Source organism: Haliotis cracherodii, unplaced genomic scaffold (genome assembly GCF_022045235.1).
Source record: "Haliotis cracherodii isolate W230 unplaced genomic scaffold, xgHalCrac1.p SCAF_8, whole genome shotgun sequence".
Taxonomy (NCBI): Eukaryota; Metazoa; Mollusca; class Gastropoda; order Lepetellida; family Haliotidae; genus Haliotis; species Haliotis cracherodii.
In genome coordinates this window covers 50,894,679-50,920,775 of record NW_027266341.1, presented here as the reverse complement: position 1 = coordinate 50,920,775, position 26,097 = coordinate 50,894,679, and the positions used below count along the sequence as shown (strand labels likewise).

General features: G+C 40.1%; 1 protein-coding gene across 1 annotated transcript in view; it reads right to left on the bottom strand.

Annotated features, from left to right (window-relative positions):
* The window catches only part of LOC139451054 (sodium/glucose cotransporter 4-like), a 29,216-nt gene extending 15,236 nt beyond the window's left edge, over positions 1–13,980 (bottom strand). Inside the window, exons 1-5 of the mRNA XM_071232856.1 lie at positions 13,903–13,980; positions 9,763–9,834; positions 6,135–6,239; positions 5,490–5,549; positions 2,260–2,364 (exon numbers count right to left, since the gene is read on the bottom strand). Coding sequence (XP_071088957.1) covers positions 2,260–2,364; positions 5,490–5,549; positions 6,135–6,239; positions 9,763–9,834; positions 13,903–13,980 — 420 coding nt within the window. The remainder of the gene's footprint in view (positions 1–2,259; positions 2,365–5,489; positions 5,550–6,134; positions 6,240–9,762; positions 9,835–13,902) is intronic.
* Between the last annotated feature and the right edge of the window lie 12,117 nt (positions 13,981–26,097).

Here is a 26,097-nt window from a genome sequence, read left to right as displayed (position 1 = left end):
TTAAAGTACATGTCGGCTGTATGAGATATGCATGTCAATGTGCATTAAAGTGCATGTCGGCTGTATGAGATATGCATGCCAATGTGTATTAAAGTACATGTCGGCTGTATGAGATATGCATGTCAATGTGCATTAAAGTGCATGTCGGCTGTATGAGATATGCATGCCAATGTGCATTAAAGTGCATGTCGGCTGTATGAGATATGCATGCCAATGTGTATTAAAGTACATGTCGGCTGTATGAGATATGCATGCCAATGTGTATTAAAGTACATGTCGGCTGTATGAGATATGCATGCCAATGTGCATTAACGTACATGTCGGCTGTATGAGATATGCATGCCAATGTGCATTAAAGTACATGTCGGCTGTATGAGATATGCATGCCAATGTGTATTAAAGTGCATGTCGGTTGTATAAGATATGCATGTCAATGTGCATTAAAGCACATGTCGGCTTTATGAGATATGCATGTCAATGTGCACTAACGTACATGTCGGCTGTATGAGATATGCATGTCAATGTGCATTAAAGTAAATTTCGGCTGTATGAAATATGCATGTCACTGTGCACGAAAATACATGTCGGCTGTATGAGATATGCATGCCAATGTGCATTAAAGTGCATGTCGGCTGTATGAGATATGCATGTCAATGTCCATGAAAGTATATATCGGCTGTATGAGATATGCATGTCAATGCCCATTAATGTACATGTCGGCTGTATGAGATATGCATGTCAATGTCCATTAAAGTGCATGTCGGCTGTATGAGATATGCATGTCAATGTCCATGAAAGTATATATCGGCTGTATGAGATATGCATGTCAATGCCCATTACTGTACATGTCGGCTGTATGAGATATGCATGTCAATGTCCATGAAAGTATATATCGGCTGTATGAGATATGCATGTCAATGCCCATTAATGTACATGTAGGCTGTATGAGATATGCATGTCAATGTCCATTAAAGTACATGTCGGCTGTATGAGATATGCATGTCAATGTGTATTAAAGTGCATATCGGCTGTATATGATATGCATGTCAATGTGCATTAAAGTGCATGTCGGCTTTATGAGATATGCATGTCAATGTGCACTAACGTACATGTCGGCTGTATGAGATATGCATGTCAATGTGCATTAAAGTAAATTTCGGCTGTATGAAATATGCATGTCACTGTGCACGAAAATACATGTCGGCTGTATGAGATATGCATGCCAATGTGCATTAAAGTGCATGTCGGCTGTATGAGATATGCATGTCAATGTCCATGAAAGTATATATCGGCTGTATGAGATATGCATGTCAATGCCCATTAATGTACATGTCGGCTGTATGAGATATGCATGTCAATGTGCAATTAAGTGTATGTCGGCTGTATGAGATATGCATGTCAATGTTCATTACTGTCCATGTCGGCTGTATGAGATATGCATGTCAATGTCCATTAAAGTACATGTCGGCTGTATGAGATATGCATGTCAATGTTCATTACTGTACATGTCGGCTGTATGAGATATGCATGTCAATGTCCATTAAAGTACATGTCGGCTGTATGAGATATGCATGCCAATGTGTATTAAAGTGCATATCGGCTGTATATGATATGCATGTCAATGTGCATTAAAGTGCATGTCGGCTTTATGAGATATGCATGCCAATGTGCACTAACGTACATGTCGGCTGTATGAAATATGCATGTCAATGTGCACGAAAATACATGTCGGCTGTATGAGATATGCATGCCAATGTGCATTAAAGTGCATGTCGGCTGTATGAGATATGCATGTCAATGTCCATGAAAGTATATATCGGCTGTATGAGATACGCATATCAATGTCCATTAAAGTGCATGTCGGCTGTATGAGATATGCATGTCAATGTCCATGAAAGTATATATCGGCTGTATGAGATATGCATGTCAATGCCCATTAATGTACATGTAGGCTGTATGAGATATGCATGTCAATGTCCATTACCGTACATGTCGGCTGTATGAGATATGCATGTCAATGTCCATTAAAGTACATATCGGCTGTATGAGATACGCATATCAATGTACATGAAAGTACATCTCGGTTTTATGAGATATTCACGACAATGTCCAGTCATATGTATGATGATGATGATGATGATGATGATGATGATGATGATGATGATAGACTAACATGTGTGTAAAGATGTATGTCGGCTGGGTAACATGACGTTCAGATACATGCACGATGCACCGTGCCCCACACAAAGTCCTCCTCACCGAGATGCGTGTCAGGATGTAGAGGAGCAGGGCGAGGACGGAGAGGTAGATGCGCAGCCGCCGGCCCCCAAACCTCCTGTGTAGATACTCCGGCATCGTGAATGACTACCAACAGAGGAACACAGCAGGGCTACGTTTTCTCCTGAAACATACTTAACTTGTGGACTTTGCCAGTTACACGCGCAATAAGCTTGTATTTACCACGTTAAACATAATCACATTTAGCGTTAACCGCTAAATTGTGTTATTGTTGGCGTTGCCAAACCATTAGCGTATGTTTGTTAACACCAACTCGGCTCGCGCAGCTTCCCACAGTGACGTCATCATGTGACGTCATCAGTAGCTGCGCGTATCACATTACGCGTCATAACGGTTATTTACTTCACTTCACCTCGCGTCATCGTTAGACTCGATTGTCGTCCAAAACTATGACGTATATATACCTCGCATTATTTAAGTAATAAAGTTGGCAGTTGTTTATCGTACAATAAAACACTGCAGGGAGAATAAACCATGAGGAGCGCAGGTTCTGTCCATGAAACACGCGATACAAAAATAATACATCTACTGGAAACATCAACAGAACTTCTTAAATGATGACAGCAATACCTTTTTGCATTCGAGTTAACCGCTTCTATTTCGATTACATGTCACATTCCCTTGATTAATCTCCTCAGAAAATTGAATATATTATCATAAAACGATAGGGTTCGTATTTCCAACATGCAGTAGTGGATATTATTGATCTAATTAATATTAGATTTACAAAGTATTGATAAGTCATTAAATTTTATTTGATATGTTATCTGTAATCAGTAATCGCTTTGTTTGTTTCGTTCAGTGGCGATACAATGTGCAGTTATATTTGTGTAGGACAACAGACGGTGGGTGATTTACTGCAGCTGTGAATTGGTTGTCTGGACAGGTGCTCGTGGTTTGACCTCGCGTGCTGTGACGTGGATGACGTCGCGTCAAACAGCTGATTTAATGTTGTGGTCGTATAATGCACACACGTGGTTTCAGTTTCTAATTAATAATATTCTCTTTAACTGAACTGATCTGAACTAGAACGTACATCTAGCACATGTACATCACGATTGGGAAGATTTCCACGGCGATCGACGTGTAAGAGAGACAGTACATCGCTTGACTAACACTATTAATGCAATTTGGCCCATTTTCCTGGTATTTTGGCATGTTAAGAAGTGTTTTTCATATCTGTATGAAGGCGGGATATTCGAAAACAAAAATTTTCATATAGTTGAGTTGCAAGATTTAGTGTGCTGTCAGAACATAAAAAAACTTTCTTGGCCTATATGTTCATGATGTTTATCCTTGAATTACTGTTTATGAAAGAAAGTAGTGATTTGCGGGCATTTTTTATTGGAGAGGAATTCATGGACATATTACATTTACTATATGCAGATGATTTGTGTATATTCGTTGATACTGTAATAGGTCTGCAAAGAAAAGAAATGATATTTTATCCATTTTGTTTGTAAAATGACTTACAATTAACATGTCTAAAACCGATTTTATGTGTGTATAGAAGTGGTAGCACTTTAAGGGATGATGAACGTTGTTTTTTTAATGATAAGCGTATTGATATAAGTACTTACTTTTGTTATCTGGGTGTTCTGTTTTCAGATAGATTGTCATAGTCTAAACACATTGATACCCTCAAGATTAAAACCTATAACCTGTATTTGCCATTAAATGCTGCAGTTTCACTTTGTGAATATGCCAGTTAACATTTAATTTAAATGTTTGTTTTAAAATAAAACCCATTCTTCCTTATGGTGCGGAGATCTGGGGTTGCAAAGCTCTCATGGGATTTCATTTCTCACAGGTGGTGTAGACCTCGTTCAGCGTCTGCAGGGCGTCATGGGACGCCTGAAGAGTTAGAGGTTGGGGATTTGAAATAGGCTTGCCTGGCCAACTGATACAAGACATTGGGTTATGAAAGAGCAATGCGCATCTTAGATATTTATTATCAAGCCAACACACGCTAGATGCTATGCAGTTGTTTCCTAGTTCCTTACCTAGAAATTAATTTGTATTTCTCTTGTAAAGTGCCAAAGCAAGTACCCCGTATCTACTGTACTTCAATTTAGAATTTTGTAATATTTGAAACATTACACCACTGTACCACAAATAAACTGCCTTTTGAAAAATCCAACCTGATAGTTTCCTTCTCTAATTTACTTCACAATTTGGGCTGGGATGAAATTATTCCTTATAAAATCAATGTATCACTTGAGATTGTAAGCCACCGTACGATGGTTCATACATTGTGTTTGTACCTTCCAGCTTTTTTGTGTGACTTAAATGTATACGCCAGCTCTTGTCTGAGACTGTGTATTCTCTTGATTCTTGATTAAACAATGCATACGTTATTGAAACCTCGACAGTGCGGCACTAGGCGGTATACAAAGCCAAAGGATGGTCAGGCGCCATAAGGGTTAACCGAGTTAATATTAACTATCTTTGTTTCTATTAAGTTGGTATATCACTCTTTCAGTTGTCTGATTATTGTATTACAGATATGGCCTGGGTATTTGGCATCAGCTACATGGCCAGAGCGAGGGGAAGCCCGGATGAAAGTCTGCAGCGGCAAGGCACCACACCATGGCAAGTCAGAGGCGGGGGCCGGGGGGGGGGGGCGCGATGGTACCACTTCCAAACTTCATTTCATAATGTTCTATCCTCTGCGAGTATCACCAGTCCAAAATGGCTCGTTATTCATCTAGGTTCAAACGACATGTCAAACGTCCGCCATGTGTCTGTATGACGACATTATCTGCGATTTGCTGCATATCAAGTCTGCCAACATCCCTAAGGTGTGGACTATGCCAGTTTTACTCACAATAAACATGTATTTGCCACGCGTGGCTTATCTTTGTTTTTCGTAAACCTAACCTCTGGCATTTTAACTTATATTCATTTATTATTTGTAGCGGGGACGATTCGAGGAACTTTCGATTTCATAAATATAGGGTATGATAATTGTCTTTTGCTGAAGAAAATATGCCGATTTTAAATTCATACTCATTATATCGCAATTAATTCCGAAGCTTATCATCAAGTGGCGTATTTATCTACACAGCGAAAACTGGTTACTCCAGACGGTGCCACACTCATTCCACCCAGGGGTGGGGTGGTTAGGTTGGAGGGGGTTCCGGACTAATGAGGGTTTACTGTATAAAGAAAGCTGAGACGCTGATACTTACCCCACTCGCCACATACACTGGTACAAAAAGCCATCCCAGCGCTATCAGTAAATATATGGCCTACAACAGAAACATATATGTATATGGGAGTCTGGATGACACTAATGATGAGGATGACGTCACACTTGTAATTTTAATAATGTATTGAATACCCCACAGCTAATCATCATAAAGGCTTCTAAACTCTATGTGACAGAAGCATACATATAACATTCATATCTGATTTCTGTATCTGGGAATAGTCGGGGAGTTCTGAATGCAAAACAATAAAGCCACATGATGAAATTGTTGTGGTTAGTTGGTTTGGTGTTTAACGCCACACTCGGCAATATTCCAGCTATATGACGGTGGTCTGTAAATAATCGAGTCTGGACCAGACAATCCAGTGATTGATATCATGAGCATCGATCCACACAATTGGGATCGGTGACATGCATCAACCAAGTCAGCGAGCCTGACCACCCGATCCCAGTTGGTACCTCTTACGACAAGCATAGTCGCCTTTTACGGCAAGTATGGTTTGCTGAAGACCTATTCTACCTCCGAGGATCTTCACAGTGATGACGAACATATGAAAGGTGAAGTGTTCAAGGATATATAATTTATAACACTTACTTATAAAGTTTGTCAAGAACATATACTCACATGCCATTCGTACACAACCACGGAGTACCCGGATGCAGCAGCCGCTCCGGCTAAACCAATGAACATTGGCGCTCCGACGTTACTTGCGAAAAGCGAGGCACCCACCTGGAAAGGGGGTCAAACCAGTCTGTAATACTACAAATAACTATTAATGATATTATTTGCTTGTTTACCCAGTGGGCATCTACATCAATATGCGCGAGATGCGGACATCTCCGGAACTGACAATGTGCAGTGAATACAATAAATTGTGTCGCGAAAGACTTGAATAAGCTATTAGTTTCAGTTTATTTTCTCCCAAAAACCAAGATTATACACACGCACGCACAAAACAAAAGAAACAAAATGTACAATGTACAATATTCAATGAAGATGCATACTGTAACATGTATGCTTTACTATATAAGTAATATAGACACTTTAACGTAATAGTGTGTTCACGTGTACAATCAATCTGGATGTAGTGGAGAGTGGATAGATTTTAGGTGATAATGTTTTACGTAATTTACACATATTTGGCCAGATATAAGAATCACATTAAAACTTAAGAAATTAAGAGCATTATTTTGGTCATTATAAGAACAATCATTACCATCATTATAATCATCATCAGTGTAATCATCCTCGCCGTCTTCGTCAACAACAACTACATGTGCAACAGCAATGGCATCATTATCAACATCGCAATTATTAGTCAACTCGGAACATGAAATATTTACTTCAAGAGCTCTCTAAAAAAACTTGGGTACAGGTATGATCGTTCAGGACATTTCTGATATTAATGTTATTAGGTACATCTGTGTTTGCACATATTTGAATAAAATATTTGCATCAACAGAATTGATTTTCTTATTTGAGGAAAAAATGTTATTCAAAATATGTTCAAAGTCCATTGTATCATACTTATTTTTAACACCACCTGTGCTTTGATTTGATTTGGGGCAATTACCTCAAAGTCTTTCAGGAATATTTGTATACAGAATGTGATCTGGGGTATTCAGAATATCAGATACATTGTGAGCCTGAATTGTGTTTCATTTGAAGTAACTAATAGATACATTTGTCCAGATTATATGAAATAGGACCATCATTAATCAGAGCATCTGAAAAAGTTAACAAATACATTGTTGACAACATTGGTTGTTTTTAGTTGCTTGACTTGAGATATTTGCCCCAAAATATGTATTGTTATTTGAGGCAGAGGCGAGGTTCTTACATATTACATATTCTTACATATTTTCAATGTCAATAACATTTATGTTTATATAGAGAATCCAACCCGAGTGTCTTTTGACATCAAATATATCAACACGAGTTGATAGGTGATAAAAGTGAAAAAATTCCGAGGCTTGCCGAGGATTTTTTCCACTTTTATCAACGAGTCAATGTCAATGTCAATAACATTTGTGTTTACACCAGGTTTATATTGCATATGTTTCTCAGATCAGAGTTCTTGCTTTAGATGATACACGGTAGAAACATCACCGTGACTGCCCTCTGCATCACCCTCTTCATTGATATATGGTGTCATTTGACAATTTATTTCGACATGTTATTTTATCATCTCTGCTACAAGTGGGGTTACCCCAAACCACTGCAGCAGGCAGGTCATTAAATTCTTTTTCAAATTATTTGTTCATGTTTGATTGATATAGTCACATGACTTCAGGAATATCTTCAAAATCAACATTGGTTGTGTAAGACTTCCCTGTGAAAACATCAACATATGTATTTACATTAGTGTACATAAGCTATTTATCCCAGCATCATTGTCAAGCCTTTCTGTAATAGTAACATGGTTTTCAAATATAGTTATACCACCCACAGCGAGTGTTGGTATTGGGATTACATGACATGACCACAAAATTTTCGGTTAATCAGTGATAGAGGCACATGCAATGGTAATATCAGAAACATTACGAACAACTTCGGTGCTTACTGGGATTGGCATGGGAGTATATTTGGTATTTTTACTTATGGTAGAATCTAGATGTTTGTCAACATCAGTCCTGTTACGGGTTATATGATAAATGTCATATTTAGATTCACATTTTACCTCAGTTAACAATGTTGGGTTGTTGCTCTACCTACATATAGTGTAGACTCCTGCCAGGGTGCCGTTTCACGAAAGCCTCTCAGCGCTACGACCTCCTAAACCACGTCGTAAAGCACCTCTTAACTATTTGTGCCGTTTCACAAAGACCTCCTAACTTTACACCCCACCGTAAACAACCTCCTAACCCACGATAGGTATGGGGCACTTGTAACTAGCTTACGACATCCTAAGTCAGCGTCTGATATGGCGACACTATTGAGAATCAAAGAAATTGTGAACAGGAGAAACATTAGGCGAGAGAAACGGTCGTAAAGCATGTTGTTAGGACATCCTAAACTAGGTCGCTGCGGTTAGGAGGTCGTAGCGCTAAGAGACTTTTGTGAAACGGCGCCCTAGCTACCCTCGCACCTCTAAAGGGTCCCTGTGACTGATTCACACGGGTCTGTAGGGCCCTAGAAGGGGGAGGATGTACTTTTTGAAGATTATTGTTTAAATAGAGTTTGTCAACACTGATGACTGCCCTTTTGTTCTGTGACCTAGCCGTACTGAACAGTGACACGAGAACTTCGCCGCCTATAGGAGTTGTACATCCTCCGGGAATTCCTGAATACTGTGGGGCTTATATCTCAAATTCCTCCCTGCTCTTTTCACTGCATCTCTCTCATACGGAAGCATAGTAGGGCCACCGTGAATTGTGTCTTTGTCTAAGTATCTCCTACGTAGGACTTGGTATCTCCTACGTAGAAATTAGTATCTTCTACGTAGGACTTAGTGTCTCCTAGACTATAGACTAGAATAACTATCTCCTACGTGGGACTTAGTATCTCCTACGTAGGAGATATTAAGTCCTATGTAAGAGATAGTAAGTTAATGTTTAGGTATCTGAACTGTACTATGTGCCATTTGGCCATTCATAGTGAACAAACTGTCTGTCTGTCTGTTAGTCCTACGTAGGAGACACTAAGTCCTACGTAGGAGATGATAAGTCCTACGTAGGAGATACTAAGTCCTACGTAGAAGATACTAATACCTACGTAAGTCCTACTTAGGAGATACGTAATGATGCTTTTTTCTGTTTGAACTTACATCCTTTCCATTCATCAAAACTGGACCTCACATATATATAGTTTAAGTTTTCTTCTTGACTGTTTACTTTTTCTTTCAGTTGATAAATCTCTTGTACTTTCAGTTCCAGATGGAGGAGTTTGGTTTGTATATTGTTTAACGACGCGCCCAGCAATATTCCATCTATATGATGGCGGTCTGTAAATAATCGAGTCTGGACCAGACAACCCAGTGATTGACATCATGAGCAATTGGGATACGATGACATGCATCAACCAAGTCAGCGACCCTGACCACCCGATCCCGTTAGTTGCCTCTTTCGACGAGCAATGTCGCCTTTTACGGCCAGCAGGGGTTGCTGAAAATCTATTCTAACCCGGATCTTCACGGGTCCGATGAGTTTTCTGTTTATGTTTGCAATTGATAGCTTCGAATGAGTTGAGTTTGCTGTTGATTGTGTTTATTGTTGCCAGGATCTGAGAAGCATAATAATGATAATAATCTTACTGTGAACCAGTTCATGCTTTTCCCTGCCAAGAAGTAGCCCATGGCGCCGCTTCTGGTGGGCCTGAATGTGGACTGAAAGTAGTATATAACATGAGTGATTAATAACGTCTAGATGTAGCACAATTCACAAATACCTACACTCTCGAGTCATTGTACCCACATTGATAGAGCTGACCTTTGACACCTGTTGTAAAAAAAACACTGAGGTCACTTTACTGTTGACCCGTCGGTAGTGAAAGTTAAGGTCGCTATACAGTTGACCTATGACAACCACTGTGAGTAAAGTTTGAGGTCAATATGTAGTTGACCCATTGACATCCGTCAGGAGCCAGGTTAAGGTTTACTATATGGTTGACCTTGACACCCATCAGGAGTAAAGGTTAAGGTTACTATATAGTCGAGCTTGACACCCACTAGGAGTAAAGGTTAAGGTTACTATATAGTTGACCTTGACACCCATCAGGAGTAAAGGTTAAGGTTATAATATAGTTGTCCTTGACACCCATGAGGAGCCAGGTTAAGGTCACTATATAACATACAACATACAATAAATATAATACCTAGTTTCATTTTCCGCACACATGAATAAAATCAACTATCGTTCGTTACTTACACATGAATCACCAGTAACCCCTAAATCCATGCATTAGTGCATGCATTAACAGAAGGTCGTAGAATTTGGTCCTTAACGGCCACAACAAAAAAGTCAAAATGTCCGTGATAATAATAAATGAATATTCAGAGTGAGCAAGATGTGTACGGAGTATAAATGTTAGATGACGTCAATGACGATGCTGTACAGTTAAAATATTCCTACATTAATGAATAATAAAGCACTTATTTCATGAATGTGAAACGAGGGATTAATTCACATTGGGCAGAGTCGCCTTTTCCCGTGCTCTTGAGTTTCCCCAGAGTGGTAAACCTCCACTACCTGCATGACATTTTGTACGGAAGCCTTTTAGGGCCATTTTCTTCTTTTTTCTTGAAATTTCATGATACATCACTGGAAATTTTAAGATACATAACTTGAAATTTCAAGATATTTATTTTGAAATTTCGAATGGGGCCTATTCTAATCCGGATTCCACACGGGGAGACAAGACTAGATTGCTGGAGACCTATTCTAACCCGGATTATACGAGGGGAGACAAGCATAGATTGCTGGGAACCTATTCTGACCCGGACTCCACACGGGGAGACAGGCATAGACTGCTTGTGCCTATTCTAACCCGGATTCCACACGGGGAGACATGACTAGATTGCTGGAGACCTATTCTAACCCGGATTCCACACGGGGAGACAAGCATAGATTGCTGGAGACCTATTCTAACCCGGATTCCACACGGGGAGACAAGCATAGATTGCTGGAGACTTATTTTAACCCGGATTCCACGAGGGGAGACAAGCATAGATTGCTGGGGACCTATTTTAACCCGGATTCCACACGGGAAGACAAGACTAGATTGCTGAGGACCTATTCTAACCCGGATTTCACACGGGAAGACAAGACTAGATTGCTGAGGACCTATTCTAACCCGAATTTCACACGGGGAGACATGACTAGATTGCTGAGGACCTATTCTAACCCGTATTCCACACGGGGAGACAGGCATAGATTGCTGGGGACCTATTCTAACCCGGATTTCACACGGGGAGACAAGCATAGATTGCTGGGGACCTATTCTAACCCGGATTCCACACGGGAAGACAAGCATAGATTGCTGGGGGCCTATTCTATCCCGCAATCCCGACGGGAAAAGATAATTTGTCTTCAGGTTTTAACAAAACAATACATTGTTCGCTTTACTTCATGGTTGTCCTGGAAATACAATGCTTGGTGATCTTTTGTTCTTCCTTTCAGAGAAACAAAATGAGTTTTTGAAGCAGTGACCGAAAAAATATCTCGTCTCTAATGGCTGTAACAAAAATCCGAGACACCCACCACCCCATCCTCCTATCTTTAACCCCACCTCATCCCACAGCAATATTGAATAGTATTGAATACCCCTATGGTTCGCGTGGTTCTTGCAATGGAAAATCTGACTGACCTGCAATCTGACCTGCAATCTGACCCGCAATCTGTTACAGCGTATGACGTCGTCTTAGCAGAAACTCCAAAGTCAAAATAACTGTAGAAGATTTGCGATTTGTGACTTAAGATCGCCAGCTTAACAACATTGTGCAAACATTGGTCTTGATTATCTTCTGTGAGACAATAACTTAAACATGACGTAGATTACAAAACAGGGTGCCTGGCGATAGACACTGACGAACAATAAGATAACAATCGCATTTAACACAGTTGATGTCAATGGTCGTGTTGGTGAAGTAATGATCACATGCTGAATTGAACTCGAAAAACTTTAAAGACATAATGTGAGATTGAGAAATTTTTCGAAAATATTTTTAAAAAATGCCTTTGCCTCAGTAGGATATACTGGGGTAAAAATGCGTTGTAAAAGTAAAAGTATTCTTTGTTTATATTTTATTGTAATAAACATTGTTTTATTATTGCCTGTGTAAATGGTTAATTCATAGTCACTGCTGCTGAATTAACCATTTTACTTATCAATTAACGAATCACTGTAAACACTGATATGGTTCCTGTGGGATGGGGCTTGCGGCTGTGTTGTATTTAAAACGACCTCTGAACATGACAGGAGATGATAATTGCTTTAAAAGCATGTAAATTGATTGCGTGGCGGATTTTATAACCTGATAATTGCTTTCCATAGACTTCCGTTTGTTTGTGTGCTGTTTAACGCCGCGTTCAGTATTATTCAAACTATATGACGACACCCTGCAAATAATAAAGTCTCGATATAACAATCCAGTGATTGATATTATGGAGCATCTATCAACGCCGTCGGGGTACGATGACAGGCAACAAAGACAGTCACCAAACCTGACCACACGCTCTAATTAATCGCCTCTTACGACCAGTAAAGGTTGATGGACACAAACTCTAACAATGAATCCTTACGGGGCCATAGTCTTCCTTGTTCGGAAAATTATCTAATAAATAAATTTCACCTTTCCATATCCATAAGAAATCTCTGCTAAAGCATAATCGACTGTCCGATTCCGACTTTATCATGAGCATGTTTGTGAATCACCATCAAATAGTGATGATACCAGGTATATGTTATCGTATCCTGCCCATCGGCGGCACCGTCACAAACAACACATGCAAAGGCAAGACAATTTTTCACCCGAAACATAACGGGAACATTTGGTACAAGTCACAAAAGGGAATTGCATCGGACATAATTTTTGTCAATGGTGCGTCAAATTTAGAAACATCTGAATTATTAAAATATCTGAATTATTTATTGTAACCATATACATAGTTTTTGGGGGGCTGATGGGGGTTAATTTGGAACTTATAACACCGACATACACATATATTTTGTACGTATTAACATTCCACAAATTGTGCTTATAGCGCCCAGTTAAATCCTTCAATCCTTCTATCGACAACGTTTGTGTTGACAACACTGTCATATTTTTGTCACGCATGTCATTGGCAATAACGTTGTTATACAACTACGATATGCCTTCCACCAATCTACATATAATTATTAAATCTACATTTATATACCGCAGGTATCCAGGTACTAGTATCTGCTCAAATGCGGTTTTATCTGTTTCCCGGCCAGTTGATATAGCACATATATAGCACCCTGGTGTACATTTCACCTAACAGTAAAGGATATACAATAAAAATTGTCATATATACATGAATATATGCAAATTAATTTTCGCCATTTATTAAATATCATAGCCCCATCAAATGTAATTTTCACTGTTATATGTTATGACGTGAACAGTAAGAGGTGACTAACGGGATCGGGAGGTCAGGCTCGCTGACTTGGCAGGTGCATGTCATTGTATCCCTATTGCGTAGATCGGTGCTCATGATGTCAATCACGGATTGTCTGGTACGGACTCGATTCTTTACAGACCGCAGTCATATAGGTAGAAGATTCTGAGCGCGGCGTTGAACAACAAACTATACGGTCACCATGAAATGCGCCACGACTTGCATTGCAATCGCCAGCTAGCTCAGATTTATATTTAAACATATTATTGGGTTACATGTTTGGAGGACGTAACAGGATATACACATCTACATACCCATATCCCAACGCCGATCACTAAAACGAAATACGCCGCAAGCGCCACAATATCGCCAAGCTTAAGATGTTCAACCATTGTCAGAGGACAAGGGATGTCTCTCTCTTGCAGCAGCAGCTGAAAATGCAGGATGCGGACGGCCAGATGGGGTTATATTGGGTATTCTCTGTGCGGCAGTATGGCCACGTGACTGATAGAAGTGAAGTGAATGAACAATAGGGATTTGTTTATTGAGTAGTAAAATGTGTCAGCTATCACGTTCTCACTACGACACTCTGAAATGAATAAACATCATTATTGGTTCATGTGTGTTAGATACTCGTGGTTGATGTGTGTTACATACTCGTGGTTGATGTGTGTTACATACTCGTGGTTGATGTGTTACATACTCGTGGTTGATTTGTGTTACATTCTCGTGGTTGATGTGTGTTACATACTCGTGGTTGATGTGTGTTACATACTCGTGATTGATGTGTGTTACATACTCGTGGTTGATGTGTGTTACATACTCGTGGTTGATGTGTGTTACATACTCGTGGTTGATTTGTGTTACATACTCGTGGTTGATGTGTGTTACATACTCGTGGTTGATGTGTGTTACATACTCGATATGTGTTACATATTCGTGGTTGACGTGTGTTAATATCTTCCCGAGACAAGGGAGTTAACTTACAGTAACTTTAAAAGTTCAGTTTCTACCCTTGCCGAACTAGGCTGAAATTATGGACTTATATTTTGTCTGGATTAACGAGTCTGTGCATTGTCCAATCAAATTCCCGCAAGGAAATCAACATCCGGTCCATAAACAACATGGCAACTGCCGTGCCGAATTCCTTCGGTTGCATGGCTTCAATCCAAACGATTTTAGCCAGTTTCAGACAGTTTTGGTGGACAGATGCCTATTTGGAAGTCATTGTTCTTCCAGAGCTTTACTCGTAGCAAAGGATTGTTGCCTCACAAGATGTGCTAGAAGCCTGTCTTCCCTCCGTTGTCTTTCAGGGTGGCACTGGTCGTGGACGGTCCTTTACTGCATGTGTCTGTTGGTGTTTTCTTACGAGTCTGCTGATGACAGTATGGTCATAGCCAAGATGGCGTCCAATGGCTCTGTATGACATACCTGTGTCATGCATGACAATAATTTGGCAAATGAGTACCTCCTGGGTGCCATGGTTACATGTGCTGACTTAACAGTAGGATAAGTAAACTACGTTTATAACGAACACGCTTAAAACGAACTAAAATTACTGGTCCCTTTGAGTTCGTTATAACCGTAGTTACAATAGGATACAGTACACTTCATTTATAACGAACACGCTTTTAACGAACTGACAAATATGACGAACTTATTCTTAGTCCCGACCAGTTGTTGTATACATGCTTATAACGAACTACGGTTATAACGAACTAAAATTACTGGTCCCTTTGAGTTCGTTATAACCTTCGTTACATTAGGGTACAGTACACTACATTTATAACGAACACGCTTTTGACGAAGTGACAAATATGATGAACTTATTTTTAGTCCCGTCCATTTGTTGTATATATGCTGTATATATGTTTATAACGAACTACGGTTATAACGAACTAAAATTACTGGTCCCTTTGAGTTCGTTATAACCGTAGTTTACTGTAATTGCCACTTTATGTACCCTTACATACATCCATATCAAAGTGATTTTCCTGAAACACAAGGGTATCATGTTTTACGTTCATATAGCTTTTGACAGCCTCCGTGGTCTAATGGTAGAGCGACCGCCCGGAGTGCGGAAGGTCTGGGGTTCCACCCCCCGCCGCGTCATACCAAAAGACGTTAAAAGATGGTACTTGTTGTTACCCTGTCTGGCGCTCGGCATTAAGGGGCTAAAACAAGGACTGGTCAATCAGTATACAGTGTTTGAGTGGGGTATTCATGTTAATCTGCGGCATGGTATCTCAGTGTGCTAGCACTATAAATCGGCATCAGTCCGGACTTGTACAAGCAGACACACACACACACACACACACACACACACACACACACACACACAAACACACGTGCATGCACGTCACTATATCAGTGCAATAATCTTGGACGCGACATTAAACACAATTTCACCTCACCTCACCTATGTGAGACAACCTGATTTTAAATAATAAACCAGAGGCAGAAACCCAATGAAATTTCGAAAAAGGTGAAAAGCTTCTCAGGAACGATATATCCCCAGAATTACAAATGGACAGCACAGCAATAAAATTCAAACGTGTTCATTTCATTGGCCGAATACGCGTACCAGCTTACCCTGGAGACCATGACCCTGACCACGCGCCATGACAGCCAAATACGTGAACATGTATAAACCTGAGAGTACGGAAGCGTAATAGGGCCATACGTAGGGCTTATTATCTCCTACGTAGGACTTACTATCCAAATCGGCATCAGTCCGGACTAGTACAAGCAGCCACACACACACACACACACACACACACACACACACACACACACACACACACACACACACACACACACATGCACTGCATGTACGTCGATATATAAGTGCGATAATCTTGGACGCGACGTTAAACCCCATTTCACCTCACCTCATGTAGTTTTTTTTGGGCAACACAGCCAGTCATTGTCATGACCTTACCATTCTATGAATGAGTATCATGAAACTTGAATCTTTATAAACGGGTATATCACTGTTCTTTTTTTATCAGGTTGTGCTTTATTAATTTCTAGGTGTATATAAAGGGAACATGTGACTAGCACAAGCACGTGCACATTAAATATATATTCGTTACTATATCTGTGACATGATGAATGATACGTAAAGGAATTAGACACATTAATGTTTATCATCCAAAACTGGCTCCCACAGGAGAAATCGCTTGGATGAGATCAAGCGATATCTACACTGTGATATTACATCACAATGCTTTGTAGACCATTGTGACGTCACTGTTACCATGACGTCACAATCAAATGACATCACTAATGTCTCTGCTACTGAAGCTGTTTGCAGTACTTTTGGCGAAACCGCATTATCAGTGGTTCATCTTGGGAAAGGGAGGTCACTCTAATTTCAAACGGTAGCTATCTCCGTTGTTTTCGTATTTGCGAGAAATGGCGTCAGTCACACTGTACGTTGTTGGTCCAGCTATAAAATGCCCATCATTTAGGTAAAACGTATTCTTAATTAAATGTTTGAATGCATTATATATTTATGTTTCCATCCGTACATTTTCTTAGATTGGTTTAGTGCTGATAACCATTTTCTAAAATGTGGGCCCACATTTTTCCCGTCATGTATGGTGATCAAAACAAGTGGGCCCACATTTGTATATCGCCTAGTTTCGTTAGGTTGTTTAATTAGTTCTGATAATCAATTCTCTAAATGTAGGCAGACGTTCTTCCGTCATATTGATTGCAACAGGAGGGACCACATTTATTAATCGCGAAATTCTACTTAAATATTGATAATATTAATCATTTTCACAAACGTGGGCCCACATTGTTCCGGTAATTATATGGTGATCGAAAACCAAGTGGGCCCACATTTGTATATCGCCTAGTAGGCAGACGTTCTTCCGTCATAGTGATTGCAACAGGAGGGACCACATTTATAAACCGCTAAGCTTCAATAGCCTGGCTTACATATAACCATTTTCTAAAATGTGGGCCCACATAGTTCCCATCTTATAGTGATCGAAACAGGTGGGCCCACATTTGTAAATCGCTGGGCTTCATTGGGTTGACGAAATCATTTAAGCTAGTGGGCTCACATTTGTCATTACTTTGCATTGGTATGTGACATTATATATTATTAATATTTTGTAATATTGATGGGAAATATCTTTATAAATGCACACAAAGTCTTTGAAGTTTGAATAACGTCATCATAGCTGACCACACTAGTTTTGCAAAAATAGTTACAGAGCAAGAAACTTAGATCTACTTCAAATTAAATTTACAGAGGCAATACCACTCATTCTACTTTTTCCAGTATAACACATCAATCTAATCATAAGTTTGCCGCTGGAAATATGTCTACACTTGAATTGATCTCGGACATGACAGTCATGATACAAGCCTCAAACTTTTCCAAGAACTTGTTCCATAAAAGGAATAACTCATGAATATTAATGACCCCAAGACCTAGTTTGGCGATGTTCGTAGAAGTTAGTTCTGCTGTATTGTCATCGCATTTGTACATTCTAATCCAATTATAAGTCATAATACTTATTTTAAATAGACAAAATAGCAGTTCGCAATGCGGGTTTGTTTACGCAGTACATATTCTCAACAACAAGTGCGTTTAGTTTCGAATGTGGGCCCACCTCGAACTTTCGATTAGGCAAACGGAGTTAGCTCCCTTCTCGAACCACCGTTAATGCGGTTTCGCCGTACTTTTTACACTGAAGACACTGCTAATTACTGTCTACAAATTGAAAAAGTTGAAAGAATGATGTTGGATGATAAATAAAATCTCACCCTTGTGTCTTTTGATATCAAATATATCAACACTCGTTGATAAAAGTGGCAAAAATCCACGGCAAGCCTGGGAATTTTTCCACTTTTATCAACTTGTGTTGATATATTTGATATCAAAAGACACTTGGGTGAGATTCTCTATTTGTAAGCATGGCACGTGTCAAGAAACAGCATGGTGAAAATGGTGCCATGACACTACAGCTCACCCGGATGTGTATAGACAACAAAGACAACAAACGTACAAACGTTGCTGTCAGTAATAATATTAAAATATTATTTGCATAAATAATAATATCACACTCAGCAACATAATAGCTATACGGCGATATTCTGTAACTATGATACGTTTATTGGGATATCTGTAAATCCGGACACTTTCCAAGCACGGTTCTGTCCAGTTTAATGAGGTTCAACTGTATATGCCGGTCCAGATGTATAGATGTTGATTTAAAAAACATCAATATGCATGTATTATATATAGAACAACGTGTTTAGCATAACCCTCTCATGTCATGATTGTGAAAGTTATTTGAATAATTTCAAAACATGTTATGCTAATTGTACTTTTAGGATTATATAAGCCCAACTGCACAAAGCGAAGTTACATCAACGACAGCCGTTGGGCTAGGATAAAGTATACGACACGATCACTGTTGACTGAAGAAATGAGGTTCATATAAACTGAACCTGATGGATGTTTCTGTTGCCACTCGTATTCCTACTGTATGACAGCGGCCTGTAGGTAATGACCAGTGTGTCCAAGGGCACTGGTTATAGCTCAGTCGCAGGATGAAAGATAAAGACTCATTGGTGAAGCCTAAGGAGGAAAGCAGCCACATTTATCGTGGAGGTGAGGCCCGGGTGGCCCAGTCGTCTAAGGCGTTTGAGTGTCTATTACAGAAACTACGTACTGCATATTGAAATACTTAACAACATTTATGACAAAGACCCACGGATGACCCAGTCGTCTAATGCTGAGTAATTCGCTCTGCGTTATCGCCTGCCTTAGCTATGCCAGGATCTGCTAATATCGGGTTGGAATCCCAGGCAAGATTATGGTTATTCGTCTAGGTGTATCGGGGGCACGGTCGGCCCAATCGTCTAAGGCGCCGCGATTCGCTGTGCAGAGTTGCGTCCCTTGGGCACGCCTGAAACCTATGATTGTGGGTTCGAATCCCGGTTTCACCGAAGTGGTGAACGTCTGAGACCTGCATCACTTCGGGCTCTCCTCCCACATTAAGCCGACACGCCGTGATACAATTGGATTACTGTTAAAAGCGGTGTTAAACCCAACTCACTCACTCACTATCGTGGAGGTATCCCCCAAAAGCCCCTGCATGCAAACACCCCTACATCCCATAGCCCCTACAGCTTTTAACAACATCACCTACCACGTAGGGCAGATTTCATTTGCCGGAACAGGAAATAGTCACTAGGGGCTAAGTCTGGGCTGTAGGGTAGGTGGTTTAACTGTTCGAATCCACGTTCACATATGGCGTCCGGTGCAATTCTCGACTTGTGAACCGGAGCATGTAAGGAACTTTATTACAGCGCGTTGTTCATGTTTGAGAGAATCCATGATTGTGACCACTCTTAGGTGAATGAAGCCATCATATCTAACTTATTGTTGTGTCTGGAACTTGTTATGACTCGTATCAACCTGATGTTATAACTTGTGTCACACCTGCCACAAGTTGAATTTTTTTTGTGTAAACACAAATGCCCAAGTTGCAAAACTTATTGAACGCCCCTCGTACCACGAGGCATATATCATGGATGCCAAGCCATTGAAATACAGTTAACAATTGCTTCTTTTCAGTTGTGAAAAAGAAAACACATTCAGTCTGGTCTCCTAGTAAAATCAATGAAGAACTTAGTAAAGATGTTGAATATAAATATGTCCACAATAAGGGTAAAAATAATAGAGAATATTTTCATTACAATTTTGTTTAAAGGTTACTTAAAGAATAACAACATAACATGTGGTGCCACATAATGTTTTGTAAAGGTTAATGTCTTGCCGTATCATGATATAAATTTATGTGGATTGATCCCGTAACCCAAGTGTCTAAAACGTTCATTGAACAGGGGAGACAACAAGCACGCCAGCATTCATTGCTTCAGTTAGAGATTGAGAATATATTGTTTCTTCTTGTTCCTCATGATGCCATACATGAAAATCCAGTGTCGTGACCATCGATTATCCACGTTATAGTGCCATTGTGTATTTTTGTTATACTTTGGTATAAAACATAATTGATTGGGGGGGGGGGGGGGGGGGGGGGGGTTATCCCATACCCCCATCGTCTATACTACTATACGGCCTCTTATATGAAGGTCGGGTGCTCCTCATTTCAGAGTACAGTCTGGTCCAAAATGACGGCACTGTTTCGATAGTTCCGCAGTGTTCCAAACATGATTATTCTGATGCCTATTTTCGGCTAGACTTTGATGCACTACATCACCAGTTACTTGTCATTGTGCTTTGATGACATTTATGTCCAGGATAAAAACACATACAGTCAAGTCCCGTTGCATATGATTATGTCGGATTAACGAGTATGTCGGATAAACGAAATTAGGTAGTATATACGTTAACGTTCGTGATCGAAAATTGGACAACTACACGAAAGATAATGATCCGAACACGCAATAAAAAATGAAAAATGAAATAATCACATTGTTGTGTTACATTGTTAGCAGATAAGTTCTCTAATCATGCAACCTCTAAAGTTTAACACAAAACTACTGTTACGGACTGTATAACTGACTCAAAATACTTTTTAAAGCATAGTCTGGAATAGAAGTCGCTTATTTGAAAGTAGTGCCGCAATGCGTAAGAAAGCTGTTTTTTTAATGGCTGATGTCGACTTCCTGTTAGTAACTTCAATTGTCGGTCAAAGTTCGCGAAAGGTCGTTCTGACGTGACTTGTAATGGGATGTCCTCAGCGGTAGCGAGAACTTGTATCCGATTTTAATAAAATTAATTTAATCTAGGCATGTGATTAATCCTGTTTTGTTTATTAAAAGCAGTAATTGTTTATTGTTAAGTATGTTTATCTCTGCAGCCGTTGAAATATGATGACATCAAAACACGGGGCTGTGTACTCGCGGGCAGATGACCATGGAGTACGCTGATCACTGTGTCGGATTAACGAGACTGATTAATGAGTGATTTCAGCAATTCGTTGCAAATTAGGTGTGTCGGAGTGGAGTGCGAGACTGTCGGATTAACGGGTCTAAATGGCACTGATTAGATCGGTTCCCATCATTTGTGTCGGATAAAGCCGAGTGTCGGATTAACGAGACTTGACTGTACATTCACCCTTGGTTTGCATGGTCCTCGACTATCGATAGCAATCTGATCCATTTGAACGTAACACAATAATTAATTACATGTAAACCAAATGATCGCCAGCTGGTTTACAGCTGGTGCAATTTGGTTTCTGAACAATAATGTTTTCATCACTGATCCTTTTGAAATGATATTTATGACTGTTTAATATTCAAATGAAAAATAATAATGCACTCGACTCTAACGATATGCTTTTCCATTTGATCAGTTCTAGAGAACGCGTTGCAAAAATTCAAACAACATGACAATAGCACGATGCGTACATGTGTTCTAGTGCATGACGGATTCAGATGGAAGGATAATCGGCTTCAGATGTCAGTGTAAAATAACAATCCAATTGTAAGTTTATTCGATTCATACCTCAATGAGCTTACAAACATGCTCTTTAAAACCGCATTAATTTTTATTCCAGCATATATATTATGTAAGGGCAGTGTGTAGTTGATTAGGTACGAGGGTGTTCAATAGGTTTTGCAACTTGGGCATTTGTGTTTACACAAACAATGTCAACAGGTTGACACGTGTCATAACAAGTTCCAGACACAACAATAAGTTAGATGTGATGGCTTCATTCACCTAAGGGTTGTCACAATCATGGATTCTCTCAAACATGAACAACGCGCTGTAATAAAGTTCCTTACATGCTCCGGTTCACAAGTCGAGAATTGCACAGGCTGCCATATGTGAATGTGGATTCGAACAGTTAAATCACCCACCCTACAGCCCAGACTTAGCCCCCAGTGACTATTTCCTGTTCCGGCATATGAAATCTGCCCTACGTGGAAGACGCTTCCGGATGACGAAGACATAAAGGCTGCCACAGAGACGTGGTTGAGGGCCAATCTGCGGATTTCCATAAAAGTGGTATTAAAAGCTTGATGGACAAATGGAATCAGTGTATTGAGATGAATGGAGATTATATTGAAAAATAAAAGTGCCAAAGATATTCTGCGACTTGGTCTTATATTGAAGTTGCAAAACTTATTGAACGCCCCTCGTAACATATAGAAACAAAATATATCAAACTATGACCGGTTGTGAGGATATAGTAACCGCCGCTGGTCGTGGCTCGTATCGCCCACCTCAAACCCGTGAGGAATCAGCGTCAGACCCCGTTTCCCGAGGCAAGAGCGTCCACTAGCTTCTTCTTTTTATCAAAGTCTTGTTTCCACTCTTGCCACATCAAGCCCATTTCCCCCGTTTAAATATGATTCGACTAACGCACATATCGATAGTCCAATCAGAGAACGTTTCACAAAACCAACATCCACGACTGGTACAATATAATCTCCATTCAACTCAATACACTTATTCCATTTGTCCTTCAAGCTTTTAATACCACTTTTATAGAAATCCGCAGATTGGCCCTCAACCACGTCTCTGTGGCAGCCTTTATGTCCTCGTCATCCGGAAGCGTCTTCCACGTAGGGCAGATTTCATATGCCGGAACAGGAAATAGTCACTGGGGGCTAAGTCTGGGCTGTAGGGTGGGTGATTTAACTGTTCGAATCCACGTTCATATATGGCAGCATGTGCAATTCTCGACTTGTGAACCGGAGCATGTAAGGAACTTTATTACAGCGCGTTGTTCATGTTTGAGAGAATCCATGATTGTGACAACCCTTAGGGGAATGAAGCCATCACATCTAACTTATTGTTGTGTCTGGAACTTGTTATGACACGTGTCAACCTGATGTTATGACTAGTGTCACACCTGCCATTGTCGCCCAAGTTGCAAAACTTATTGAACGCCCCTCGAACATTGGAGCTACAAATCGTCCCGTAAGAAAGATCTGCCAACGTGCACACTTAAACATGTCCGATTGGCTACATATCATAAAAAAAAAAATTTTCAATCTACATACCAACCTCTTCCTTAACCACTTATCTCAAAATGCATATACTTTTTTCCATTAAAAGTTAATTTTCAATTCTCATTCCGGAATAAAACAAAAACCGGTGAGTTTTCTGGGGGCCACCATCTTGTTTTTTTTCAAAATCGTATTGTGTTTGTTTTCGGTCTGGATGGCTTATTCGAAGTTCACTTTCGATGAAAGAGAGTACACATATCTGACAGGCGAAATCACTGTCCCAACTCAGTGGGTCTAGTTTTGAATTATATACAGCATTTATGCTTAGTGGTGTTTAATCCTGCATCCATTACTACACTATAATTCGTATAAACTGACCATTGAGTATATATTGCACATCATTTGAGATTTCAGCCATGTTGGCGGTCATCTTGGATTCTCTGCCACCAGGGCAGCAGCTGAGGTGGATCCATATCCAGAAATGTTCAGAATGGTTCACTGTATAAGTGTTGCAAGTTTGGTGCTTTCAACCCAAAATGCACAATTTTCGTCTTAACCGCCCCACTATATATATACACACATCTCAGCTCAAAACATTTCATGTCTTCAAGTATCTATTCATGGCTAACTCACATTTTGACTTTTAAAATTCCTACTTCCATGAATTGAAAAAATAAACCTTAAATTTTGGACAGTATAAGGCACACGATCCGGAAACCAACACTTTGATCCTAAGTACAACATTGGTGCCCATAAACGTCAAGGGTTGCTCAAAATAGCAAAAGGTGCCATTTTGCCTTTTGCGATAAGCAAGTTTTTCTGGTGACCTATTTTAACCCGAGCTAACCAGGGGGGAGTCAAGGTTTTTTAAATACTTCGTCAGATTCTTCTTCTTCTTGTTTCCTGCCCCAGTCTTGATCTGTCATATCTTTCACGAAGAATGATTCCAGATCCTCCTTTTAGTAGATCTTCCCAAGCCTTTGTCTTGGCTCTGTCAGAAATGTTCAATGATTTGTTTCATTTAGTTTAGTTTAGTTATTAAGCTTTCAGATGGTTTCGATTTGGATTTGTTTTGTTTTTGTTGTTTTTAGTTTTTTTAGCTCACCTTCACTGAAAGTCAATATTACCCGTTGGGATCCCGGGGTATAATTGGACGCTAGCCACCTACGTTTGTCATAAGAGAAGACTAAATGGATCGGTAGGTCAGGCGTCATGGTGTGTCGCATTTCAACGAACCCCGACAGCGTGAACCGCTGATGAAAACACCAATCACTGGTCTCGAATATTTACAGGTCATCTCTCTCTCTCTCTCTCTCCCTCTCTCTCTCTCTCTCTCTCTCCCTCTCTCTCTCCCCCTCTCTCTCTCTCTCTCTCTCGCTCTCTCTCTCTCTCTCTCTCTCTCTCTCTCTCTCTCTCTCTCTCTCCGCCATTGCACACACGGTCGTTTGAAATTATAGCATCGTGTGCAGTTAAACAATTGAATGATTGTGTACGTAGTCGTGTCAGGTAACATGTAACAAGAGCTAGCTTTGTTGTTTTCGCTGATGTACTGTGGTCCGATATACGTAGTAAACACATCAATAAAGAACGACAATAACTGCGCTTTTGAACATTCATTGTTCTCGAACGTAAAGTCTGTTGGAAACTTTATCAGTCACGTACACAATAGGTACGTTTTGGTTTGGTTTGCTGTCTGAACCAGACAATCCAGTGATTGACATCATGAGCATCGATCCACGCAATACGGATACAATGACATGCATCAACCAAGTCAGCGAGCCTGACCACCCGATCCCCTTAGTCGTCTCTTACGACAAGCATAGTCGATTTTTATAGCAAGCATGGGTTGCCCAAGACCTATTCTACCTGGGATCTTCACGGGTCTGGTGAGTTTAGTGACCACAGCAGCTGACAGCAGACTTTTGTTTCAGTGACAGATACAAGGTTTTCCTGGACCTGTTCAACCTCTCCACATACCTAGTGCCTAGAGCATACATTCCAAGATCATGACATCATGAGCATCGATCCACGCAATTGGGATACGATGACATGCATGAACCAAGTCAGCATGCACATTAAAGAAAGCCTGAACGTTTTTAGCAATTCTCTTTAAAATAGAAAGGTATGACCAAGTACTTGCAGACACTCCTGCATTATCTTCCCTAGGCAAACTGACTGTAAAAGTCTAGACCGGAATTTCTGGGTTCGATCGTAGCGCCACTAGTGGCTATTACAAATTATGTCCCTTACATGTTCATTCTATTGACCAATCAGATTCTACCTCTGATAATACTTGCTTTGCTTCAAACAAAATGGCGGCGGTCAAGACGTAACTATAGCCAAAATATTACTCCATAATTCCATCCTAGTTCGGCAAGGGTGGAAATTGGACTTTTATAATCAGTTAACTCCCTTGCCGCGGGCAGATGTCTTGCATTTGCAGACTCACGCGCTAAATACATGTCACCCATAATGTTCTTATTGAATTATGTTATAGGCAGATTGAGAATTCTAATATAGATCCTTGCAGGAATAATGACACTTATGCCATAAGTTTA